The sequence below is a fragment of the Corella eumyota genome, chromosome 4 (genome assembly GCF_963082875.1).
Source record: "Corella eumyota chromosome 4, kaCorEumy4.1, whole genome shotgun sequence".
Classification (NCBI taxonomy): Eukaryota; Metazoa; Chordata; class Ascidiacea; order Phlebobranchia; family Corellidae; genus Corella; species Corella eumyota.
The window spans coordinates 16,940,047-16,951,789 of record NC_137493.1 but is presented as its reverse complement, the minus strand read 5'-3'; the positions used below and the strand labels follow the sequence as shown (position 1 = coordinate 16,951,789).

Sequence of the window (11,743 nt, the reverse complement as noted above, 5' to 3'; positions counted from 1 at the left end):
GTTATGCTGTTAAGTTAAATTTTTAACAACTAAGCTTTGTTACTTTTAAGTAAATAGATGTCAATAAAAACCAATGTTGATATAATAAAAATATATATTTATAAATTGAAAAAGTGTAATATTTATTCTACATTTTTTTGGTGTTAACAGATATACATTTATATTTTTTTTGTAAATATTTAAATAACATAAAATAATTAAACATTAAATTACAAAAAATATAAATATTTGACATAATAATAACCTATATATAAAATATATGTAAAATAACAGTTATAAATACAATTTATAATATAAGCTTGCACATATAATAATAATTGATATAGTGTATAATATAGACAGTTAAGTATAGAGGTTAGTAAATTTTTTTAAGTAAAAATAAAACACAAATAAAGCACAATCCAGTATATAAGAAAGGCATTTGGTTGTTTTCAGTTAGAGTTGAGTTCCCCCTTTATATAATTTCTCAACATTTTTAACCGATTCATGAAGTTTTTTGGTGTTTATAATAAGAAGTTCCATGTCATGTTTTAAATCACGAAAATGCTTATGAGCATGTTCTTTTTGTTCGTCCAGCATATCTTTAGTATCCTAAAGTATAAGATATAGCTTTTACTGTTTCAATATTAAATAAAGGGGCTGAGTCAGCAACCAAGTAACATTAAATAAGTTTAGTTGTTTTTAGTCTAAATAAATTCTTGATTACTTGATATTGCTATTGATCAAAAATACTTATTTTTGCCTTTTTTATACTAAATCTTACAATATATTTCGTAATTATTAAAACAACAAACAAACTTGATAATGGTTACTAAAAAGACTTATTTATTTGATAGTATTTAAACTGTATATTATCAATTTTTCTTTTTATGAAACAAAGTTATTTTTTGTACAAATATAAAACATCTTAAAACTTGAAATACCATGTATTTGATTCCTGATTGCTTAATTGTTTCTATTTCATCTTGATAGAAAAATCTTAAAAATCGTTTTTTCGGTCGACGAAGATTAGGGTAGACTTGATAATGTCCGATGCTAAACTTCTTTCTCAGAGTTTCAGGCATTAGAAACTCTACATCCAAAGCCAGTTTAATCTACAGAGAATAATTTAGTTTTAAAATTACTGTATTAGATGATTAATAATTAAGAATTGGTATTGATTAAAAAAAATCATTGTCACAACATTAAATGTTATGTTATTAACAACATTAAATGTTATGTTATTATTTGTGTTGTTTTAACTATTGAATATTACTCTTATATTTAAATCAAAATTAGGTTTTAGTGTCTGCCCTTCAGGCTGCATTTTAAGTTGGTTTCAACATATATTTGGTTGTTGTTATTAATAACACTAAAAATGGCATTTTTTGTATTTTTTCTAAACTTGGCATTGCCCATTCAAATTTATGTTGTCTATATACATCAAATTTTTGAAATGAAACTTGACAGTCTATTTTAAAAACTTACTTTCATTGCCATTTTTTGCCTTGTTGCTTGTTCTTGTACACTTTGTATATCATCAACAGCTAGACCCACCAATAAGTTCATGATAATAATCGGCATTATAAACAGAAAGAAAACAAAAACAACTTTGGTCGTAGTGGGATATTGAACATAACCATTATACCCATTCATCTAAAAATCAACAAAAATCCATTTTAACTTTTTTTTTTTTTTTTTTTTTTTACATGGTTTTAGGCAAAAATTTAGTAAATATGCGGTGTTTAAAGTAAAAGAACTGTTTACTTTTTTTCCTTGTACTATTCTTTTATTTAATGTATTATTTGATATATTAAAACATGATACAGGCGTAACTAATAATGTAAATTATAAAATAATAATATTTGCTTAACCAACATATCTTATCATACAAAAGCTTATAGAAATTGAAATAAAATAAATAATTTACACAATTTGGTCCCATTGAATCATCACATGTTATTTCATCAGAGTAGAAAATACTTTCATAATCTAATTCCCCAATCATCATAACCGTTGTTTTGATTAAAGAGTCATACCAAGTATTGTAAACACTCTAAATGGGTTCAAGTTTAATATAAATGTATAGGTTTATATACTGGTAATGTTATAACCTTTATAATATGTTTTGCCTGTTGTTAAACTTTTAAAACTAAAACAATGGAAAAGGATCAATAAATTATCTTTTTTTAAATTAACGTTAAAATCTATGTGCATATCAGTAAACAATGTCTTATAAATGCAGATATATTTAACCAATGGGTTATATTATAATCAAAGCAATTTATGTACAACCAGTAAGATCAACTAACTTTAGGTTTATAAAGCTCCATTAAATTTTATATAGGTCTTATTTATTTTACTTTTTTAGTTTTAGATAGGTTCATTAAATTATGATTGCTATAAAGTTGGAAAAATGAGTTTACCTGGTTCTGTAGCATCATGTAGTAAAACAACCCAAACCCACAAACAAATATCGCATAAGTAAAAAAGAACTTTCCAAAAGTTTTAAAGATGTCAAGAACCATGATAACATAGATTCCTAGGGCTGGTAACTTGCGCACAAATAAAGCAAAGTTGATCCAAGATATAAGAACACAAAGAGCAGCTAATTGCCACTGCCAATCCTGGTAAAGAAGCAAAAATTATAAATTCATTGTTTAACTGGCGATATTATTAGTTTGGTTTAACAACTTTTCTAACAGATTTGTATTGAATATATATGCTGTCATATCTTAAAAGTTTGGTTAAAAAATTGTTTGCTAAAAATTGTTTTTTACTTTATTTTTTTATCGAAATTTAAATTTATTTTACTTCTTTAATTCCAGTTATACGAGTTTTTTCTGTAAGTTTTGTTATGCTTAGTAAAGCTAGAATATAGGTTAGCAGATCGGTGTAATTGTCAAGCTCTTTTAAGTAAGAAAACTTCATCTGAAACATTTGAAAACCCTGCAAGTAAAGAAGAAAATAATAATAAAATTTTATATATTTTGTTATTAATATTTAATTTTTATACCAGCGTGTAATATGGTATTTGTTGCATTCTTACCTCTTTAATAAGGCCAATTAATGACAAAATGATAATAATTATGGATAAAATAACTTCATGGGCAGTCCACTGATGTTGACAACATGAGTTTGGACAATTTTCTTGCTTCCAGAAACTGTGGTTTGTTTTTAGAATATAACATAAACTTGAACCGTTTCCTTGAAACTAAAAACACAAGAAAACTTTTTTTTTTAATTGTGTAACAATTTAAGTGCATTATTGCTACGCAGTATTTATTATATTATATATATTTGTATAGTAGGAATGTTAATATGTTAAATTTTTGTTAGTTATTCAAAATACTGAATTAGAAAAACCTTTAAGTTAAAAAAAAAAATTATATTATCTAAACTTTTTATTTAGAAACCCAAACTTTTATATTCATTTTACAATTAATTTTTAAAAAGTTATTCAGAAATACCTCAACTAGATATGGAGGTGGTAATGGTATGATGTAGAAGGTGATAGCAAACAAAAATAAGCTGTACATGAGTAGTAAGAAGTAGTACATTGTTCTTCCATATTTTCTCCATTTGTAATCCAATAAAGTTTTAATAAGTGGATGGGACAATAACTTCTTGTTTTTGTACTGAGTCTAAATAGACAGAAATTTAAAAATGTTTTGCATATCATGACATTTTTACCAATTCTATGTTAAACTTTATGTTATCTATTAACACTAGTCAATAGGTGGCCCTACGATTGACATTTTATTTGTTGTAATATGGTTGCAACTCTCAACCAATATTTGCCCATGATTATTTATACGAGAACCACAAATGGCAGTTTAATTTTTTTTTTTAATATATGAGTTGTATATCAGTTACTAAGCTTCATTGTGTAGATATATATTTGTCATACAAACCATTATATATAATGGGTGATTTTTTCTCAACATATTCCTATCTTCTGTATAAGGAATAGCAAGCGCAGAGATGGATCCATCTTCTCTGAAACAATTGCTGTTAATTGAAGTATCATCCTGAAAGGCAATTCCTGAGTTAGTTGACTGCCAAGTTGTAGCTGAGTAAATGTCATCAACAAACTCAAAATCATAACATATCTACAAATAAAGACAACAATAAACAGAATAATAAAAGTGACCAAATGTATAACAAGATATGAGTAACTAATGTTATAAAAGGTTTAACAAAAGTGACAAATGTTACCAAACGTTAAGACTGTAAAGTTAGTCTTTATAAGTTAAGGTAATAAAACAATTGTTACTTACGCTATATTTCGGGTCATCCCAACTCTTATTTGGACTAACAGAAGTGCATTTAGAAAACACAAGTTGCGCCATTTCTGGCATGGTTCTAATCATCTCACGCAAAGGTGTGGTCAGGTACTTGTTTCGTTTGTTGACTTGAGTGGATCTGAGGGCAGCTTTCCATTTGGAGCTGTTTATAATTCCTTTCACACAACCCTAAAAAAGCAGATACTTTATATACTGGTGTCTTTGATTTGACCTTATATTTTGATATATTGTAAGGAGGAAAAGGTGTTTTTATTGTGACCAAATTTTTCAATTATTATTGATTTTGCGATTAAGTAAAACTATGACAGTTAAAAAAAATATCCCAAAATTCACCATTTTAAAATGTTTGACAACCTTCGCCACTTATCGATAGAATTTTAGGTTATTTTGTACCAAAACAAAATGCATTAACTTACCACATGGCCATGCTTAATAGCCAACTCTAAGGGATTAAGTCCTCCACTGCTATACAAGGTAACAGATGCATCATATTCCAATAATAAATCCACCATGTTGAGACTGCCATATATGCAAGCTACATGCAGAGGACTGACCTAAATTTATAAATTCAAATTTAAAGGCATTTTTGATTTGTATAATATTTTAATTTTTACAAAATGGAGCTAAATAGGTGTATATAATTGTTTAAATTAAGACAATCTAAAATGCAGTCTGTAGCAGGATCTTGATTTGTGTTGATAAACTTAACAATAGGTAAATAAAATGATTGTACAATGGTGATATAACCAACTAAATGTATGGTTTAAAATATGTTATGGTTCTTGTGTTCTTTATACATGGTTTTATATATAGTAATAGTTTAATTCAGAGGAGTTTTAGGAGATTTTTTTACCAGGCATTCTCCAGTTGGGTCTACATTAGCTCCTGCTTTTAATAATATCCTTGCAGTTGAAGTGAAATCATTAAGTGCACAACAGGTTAACGCTGTGTAGGAGTTGTTATTTCTGTTAAAAATAATTTATTTTAGAGGTTTGTTACATGTGATAAGGGTTGGTATAGGTCACTATTTCTAAGTTTTAAAAATATAAGTCACTGATATAAGTCAGTTTATTCTATAAATTATGTTTAACTTTATTTTTTTTCCAGAAATCTACCTAATTTAGGTTACTTCCGTTAAAGGTATATGTGTTTTTTTTTTATTTAAGTTTTATACATGATATTTAAATAAATTCTAAATTCCCATTTTTAGGTTGTATTAAATTTTATTAACTTTTTAAAATCTTACCCTTCCTCTAAGTTTGCTCTCATGTTGACCAATGTTTTGGTTGAGTTTTCCTTGCCAGCCATAGCTGCACTTATAAGTGGAGTGTTCCCATTTTCATCTTTATGATATAATTGAGTGTGATCTTTCCTCCACAGCATTTTAAGAATCTAAAAATTAGTTTAATTGTTATATATTATAAGACAGTTATTTTGTACACTCAAATTGTAAAATGTTATTTTATGGTTTGAGTGTTTAGAATTATATTTGTTAGTGAGAATCAGAATTAAAAGTAGTTTAATAACAAGAAAAATGGGACAGTTATTTAAACTAATGTTTATTCTAAAGCTATTTAAAAATGACATTTTGAACCCAACTTTTTTACTGAATTACTTTTAAATTTATGAGTAAGTCCATTTGCAAAACCAATTACTTTTAATAGTTATGCTGAAACAACATAGAATAAAAATGTATTTGCATTTTTGGAACATATTTACAATTTTTTTAATTTTTTTCTTTTTTACCCTTGTGTGCCCATAATAGGCAGCCAAATGTATTGGGGTTCGTTCGTTCCCATCTTTTGAGGATAAATCACAAAACTCACACTCCAACAACCTCTCAACCACTTGGTGGTGCCCAAAAGCTGCAGCAAAATGCAACGGTGTATTTCCTTCTTGGTCTTTTTGGTTGATTAAAGAGGTTGACTGCTCATGTTGAAGTAACACCTTAAATTAACAGAATTTACAAGCTTAAAAGTTTTAACTCTTTTTTTCACTTTAGCCACAATTTAAAACATTAGTTTAACAAAACTGTTTCAATAAGCAACAAAAACAAAACCAATTTAAAAGGTTTAAAAATGCCATAGCTAATAAAAATTACCCTTTATTTTATAACACATGTCAACATAAACATCGGCAACTCTGTATATACAAATTAATCATATTTACCAACTGAAAAAATAGAAGTAAATATGGTATACCCTTAGTACTGAAACTTGGTTAAACAAGGCAGCAATATGCAAACAATTCTTATCATCTCTGTCCTCAGTTAGGATATTACATTGATTCTCCAACATACAAGATACAAGGTTGGCATGTCCAAATTGAACTGCAAGAAGTAATGGAGTTTTTTCAAGATGGTCTTTTGCCTCTAAGTTAGCCCCCCTTCGTAAAGAAGAATAAAATCAAATTTTTTTAGTTAAATTACAACTAACTTTTGTAGTGTTGTTAGACATAAAAATTACTTTATAAAGTTACAGAATTTAAAACTAATTGACAGTTAAACATAAGGTAGTTTTACATAGGATGCTATCTTGGCATTAAATGTCATTTAAATTGTAAATCAACATTTAAAATAACTGGACAATATATATAAATGTAAATAAAAGATTAGTATGAGCTGTTACTGTTCAATTAGAAATTCTACTGCCACATTATGGTTGTACTGTGCAGCTATATGTAATGCAGTTCTACCGATGTTATTAGTGACAGAAATATCAACTTTTTTCTCCACAAAAAGTTGCAAGACTTCAATGCAGCATCCAACCATTGCTGCACTGTGGAATGGGGTGTTACCCAAGTCATTTTTCATATGGGCCAATGCCTTGTCACCTTAAAATAAAGGGGTTGAAGTGTTGACCATTTATTTGCTTGTGTATTAAAGCTTTAATTAAGTGTATTTTAGTACATAGTATAGGATTACACAGAGCTTCTGAGTAAATTTTTAAACATGGTTCAATCATCTACTTACATTGAAAAATATGAATTCATTGACAATGCAATATTGATAAGTTTTTAAAGTGTAATTGCTTTTTAGGTATATTTGGGTATAGAATGGATTAAAAAAATTTAGGCATTTGGTATATATTTATTTTAACATTGTATATATAAATAAAAAGTAAATCAGTTTTTGTGATGTATTAAAATTTTAAGCTATTTTTCTATTATGTTTTTAGTTACCATTATCTAGAAGTAGTTTAACAGTTTTAACACTTGTTTTCTGGCAAGCAAAGTGCAAAGGAGTTTGTGAGTGTTTATCTTTAATCCCACAAATAATTTTGACGTTAGACTCCCCAAATTGACTTCTTATTTTGTCGATTATAAGCTGGCAGATGTTAAAGTTACCTAAATGTATTAAATAAAAAGTTATTTTTATAAGTCTTTTAAGAAGGGTTTTTTAGGTTAAGGTGTATATTCTTTTGACTTTAATGACTTTAAAGGTACAACAGGGCTTTAGAAAAGTTACTATAATTTTTTTGGTTTAATTTAACTTTATATGAAAAACTTATATAGCTATTTGTTTATGCTATTAAAATAATACCAATACTGTTTATAATACAAAAGGTACATTTTGTAAATATGTTATGTTAAATTATATGTAACACATATCTTATATTCTTTTTTCGTTTTTTAATACATACCTTTTGTATTATAAACAGTAAACAATTAAACTATTTTTTTAACCTTCAGCAGCTGCATGATGCAAAGCAGACTTTCCAGTTTTGTCAACGATTGTTAAATCCGCTTTCAGTTCAATCAACAATTCAGCGACATCTTCTGCACTGTGGGCTGCTGCAACACTTAATGCAGTCATCTTGTTGTGGTCCTGAGCATCCAACAAAGTGCTGTTCTCCATTGTAAAAAATGTGACCGACTGCTTAAGAAAGTAAGATAAGTTATTGTTAAAATTTTTTATGTGTAAAAGCAAAATGTAAAAGAAATTTTGATATACAGTTTCTGTTTAGAAATGTAAAGTATTTTAAAGCTTTTTGTGTGCAAAAACAAAGTGTAAAAACAATATTATAGGTTGATATTCTGCTTGTAAAGCAGTTTTTTTAAATTAACTCCTAAACTTTTTATTAATTATTAACAAATGAACTTAATAATATTTTGAACTTGAATTTAGCTTGGTATTTAGGCAGTAATTAAATTAAGGTTGTGAAGTTCTAATTTCTAGGTTAAAAATGTTACTTTTACAGTTTTCCGCCGTTCCTTCCATCTAGCTGGTGTGTTGTTCACTTGAGGTTGAAATCGGATAAGTTTGGTGACAGCGTTAACATTATTTTTTTGGGCAGCCCAATGCAAAGGGGTCATTCCACTGTAGTCTCTCACCTGTAAGTTTTATTTCAATATTAACTTATATAATATTTAACTTTGTTGCATATAAGGAAGGTGAAATCAATTATAATTTTCAGATATTATTGACTTTGCGTTAGTTTGTTTATATTCTATGTCGGTATTATTGATAATAAAAGGTGGACTTTACAATGTAAACATTTAGTAAAATTTGATACTCCTACCCAGTCTTGAGTTAACTTTGGTAATTGAGCATATAGTTAATTATAATGGAATGATAATTAATCTGCCCTTGGTTATTTACATACTGATTAGTTAAATATTTTGGCAGAAGTAAGTAGGCTACCATAAATTTTATTAAAATTAAATTTTTTACATCTTTCAGTTCTTTTTTGTTCCCCCACTGCAGTAACCTCGTCAAGCAATTATCAGAATTGTTCATTGTTGAAACAATTTCCTGAACAATTTCAATTCTAGATCTTTCCTTTTTTATTAAAGAATGTTTTTTGCTCTGAAAGGTAAGTGTTTTAATTTGGTAAAAGTAAGATATTGGAATTAATTTCATATTGTTAATGTTTAACAAAATTTCCACAAACAAGAATAACTATAAGAGTGTTTTGGGTACTAAAAACTATAAGGTTTGTTAGAATTTAATACTGAATATAAAACAGTTTAATATTTTGATAAAAATTAATGTCAAATATGTATTGGACAGAAAGTTATTTAATTTTAATTCTGTAAACCGAAGTAGGTTTAAAAATTAAAATATGTTTATACCCAAGGCCTTAGCAAAATGTTAATATGCTTACCAACTGTTTAACTATCTTATCTTCGGGTGATTTTTTACCCTGGGCAACAAAATGTAATGGTGTGGCTAGTTTGTTGTTAGTTGAATAAATATTAAGTTGAGATTTGGTTGTTTTGTTGCCCCAGTAGGTTGTATCAACTACAGTTGTATTCATACTACTTGAAGCAGATGAAAGATCTTAAAAATAAAAGAATTCAGACCAAATGTTACAGTTACCATAATTCAAAAGTTTATATATATATATATATATGCGTTAAATTGATTGGTTTATTAAAACTAGTTTAAATATAGTTTTTATACGTAGTAAAATGTTTAATATACAGAAGATAAATAGTAGTAAGCTTTTAATACCATTTTATTATGTATTTAGTTTTTATGGATTATTATAGTTTGTTTACCTAAGCTAGTTAACCATTAGCTTTTATGGGTTGCAAAAATTTATTTTTAAAAATGATTGTAAACAAATAGTAAATAAACTGATTAGTTGTAAAATAAACAAAATAATAAAAAAAAAACAATATTAAAGTTTAAAAAAGGCAATTTTTTTTACCTTCAAATGGTGGTATAAATGAATACTTGTACAGCATTTCACAGACTTTGGTGTTGCAGTTTTGGGCAGCATAATGCAACGCAGTCATTCCCTTTGAATCTTTAGCATTTATTTTCCAGTTTAATAATTCTTCCAAACGCTCTTGCGAGTTATCGATTCGTTTGTTTGAGAATTCCAAGATAGATTTGTGAATCAGTTTTAAAATACTTTCAAGTATGTCTAGGGAGCCTTCTCTAGCAGCCTTGAAAAAGTGTAAACATCGTTTATAAATTTAATTTTAATGTTGCGAATTTTTTCGTGAAAAAAATGCATTTTTGCGAGCTTTAAATTTTTAAATTCGAAAAAATTTAAATAATATGCAACTTAATTACTTAAAAATAATTTTTTTTAACTGTTAGGGCGATTTCAGAGCGCAGTTTAAAAATCAATGTTAAAAACGTATTGGTTAACTGTTTAAGTAACAAAATTGTGTACATTACACAACAAATTATAGATACATACCTGTTGAAATGACATTAATTTTAACTGTATAGGTATTGGGTTATCATTGAATCGGGATGCTAGTTCAATATCTTCCATAAAGGAATGTCGAGGTCGATTTGAAACAGATTGTTTGATCATCTTTCCTTCATATTCGTTAATATCATCCAAGTCGTCGTTGGAAATAACCAACTTGATCGAACTTCCACTATCTTTCATCATTTTTATTCTAAAAAGGTAAGATTGTTTGCTAAATTACTTAAGTGTATGTCTTATTCACGTCTTAAATTTAAAGTCTATAAAGTTATATATAATGCAAAAAAAGCACTGAAAATAAACTTAAATATTAACCTGTTAATTTGTTTTAAATAAGAGCTAAAAATACCGAGTTTTGAAAGTTTTTTTCTAAGTAGGTTAATAATAATCGTTATAAAACAAACATAAAAAATGCAACTTTGCGCTAAACAAAACGTAATTACTGTATTTGCAACTATTGCTACACTGTTTTTTACGCTGTAATTAACAACAAGACCACACTTACCTCTATTTAACTAACTACCAAACCCAGGCAGTAAACATTATATTACTTCGACGTAAGACTAACATTTATTTTGTGCTAATACATTTTATATATACGTCAATTCATAACATTTGGCCTTGGTTAAAATGTCAACAGGTTATGGTAAGGCCCAAACTTTATGATAACTTTACCTCAGTGTTTGATTGTTTAGCAAACCACCTTGTTTACTTTTCTATGAACGTAATAATATAATGTTAATAAGTTATAAATAAACAAACACGAAATACGTAATGGGGTGGTGAAATCTGCAAGTTTGTAAACTTAAATATTTACAAGTAACGAAACCATTTAAAAAGCAATTTAACCTGTTGATAAACGAATCTAATTAAGCCTAACTGTTATTGGTATCTTTAAATATTTAACTAAATCTGCCGTATTGTTTTACCTGCATACCTAAAGCCCCTTTCTGTATAAAGGTTACTTAAACATTCATACTATTAGCAAATCTACTTTGAACTTTTTATAAACTCGCTTATTTTTTAAGTTATTTTTACCCATTAAAATTTGTAAATTGAACTGCGCATACTTATACAATTACAATTTGTCATATTATAATTTTTTAGCTTAAATCTAAAATATGTTGTTAAATCCTAGCCTGCCTAGCTTACCTTGAAAAAAGATTAAACATGCTGAGACTTTTATCTCACAAGGAGAAATCTAAATAAAATAATAAATTATTGAACACATTTCACTTTTACACAAATTTCTATTTTTATTTTTATAATTAATAAGTCTCTAAAAAT

At 27.2% G+C, this 11,743-nt stretch overlaps 1 protein-coding gene across 1 annotated transcript; it reads right to left on the bottom strand.

Moving 5' to 3' along the window:
• Nucleotides 1-347: 347 nt before the first annotated feature.
• On the bottom strand, nucleotides 348-11,700 carry LOC145750508 (transient receptor potential cation channel subfamily A member 1-like). Its single transcript, XM_082566562.1, has 24 exons — nucleotides 11,609-11,700; nucleotides 10,442-10,649; nucleotides 9,941-10,181; nucleotides 9,392-9,567; nucleotides 8,959-9,093; nucleotides 8,544-8,618; nucleotides 7,971-8,181; nucleotides 7,467-7,631; nucleotides 6,914-7,118; nucleotides 6,488-6,671; nucleotides 6,033-6,233; nucleotides 5,533-5,678; nucleotides 5,140-5,251; nucleotides 4,703-4,840; nucleotides 4,260-4,454; nucleotides 3,894-4,091; nucleotides 3,450-3,623; nucleotides 3,029-3,193; nucleotides 2,794-2,928; nucleotides 2,406-2,606; nucleotides 1,910-2,035; nucleotides 1,468-1,635; nucleotides 924-1,094; nucleotides 348-591 (listed from the first exon to the last, which is right to left on the bottom strand). Exons 1-24 carry the CDS (start codon nucleotides 11,626-11,628, stop codon nucleotides 436-438), a joined length of 3,906 nt encoding a protein of 1,301 aa, XP_082422688.1. The 5' UTR covers nucleotides 11,629-11,700; the 3' UTR covers nucleotides 348-435.
• Nucleotides 11,701-11,743: the final 43 nt, after the last annotated feature.

What these genes read in the sequence shown, in the direction of transcription:
- LOC145750508 (XM_082566562.1), bottom strand. Translation starts at nt 11,628, where the DNA reads ATGTTTAATCTTTTTTCAAG. An exon ending in ATGTTTAATCTTTTTTCAAG is followed by an intron (nt 10,650 to 11,608) that starts GTAAGCTAGGCA and finishes TTACCTTTTTAG; the next exon opens with AATAAAAATGATGAAAGATA. An exon ending in ACCCAACTGGAGAATGCCTG is followed by an intron (nt 4,841 to 5,139) that starts GTAAAAAAATCT and finishes TTATAAATTTAG; the next exon opens with GTCAGTCCTCTGCATGTAGC.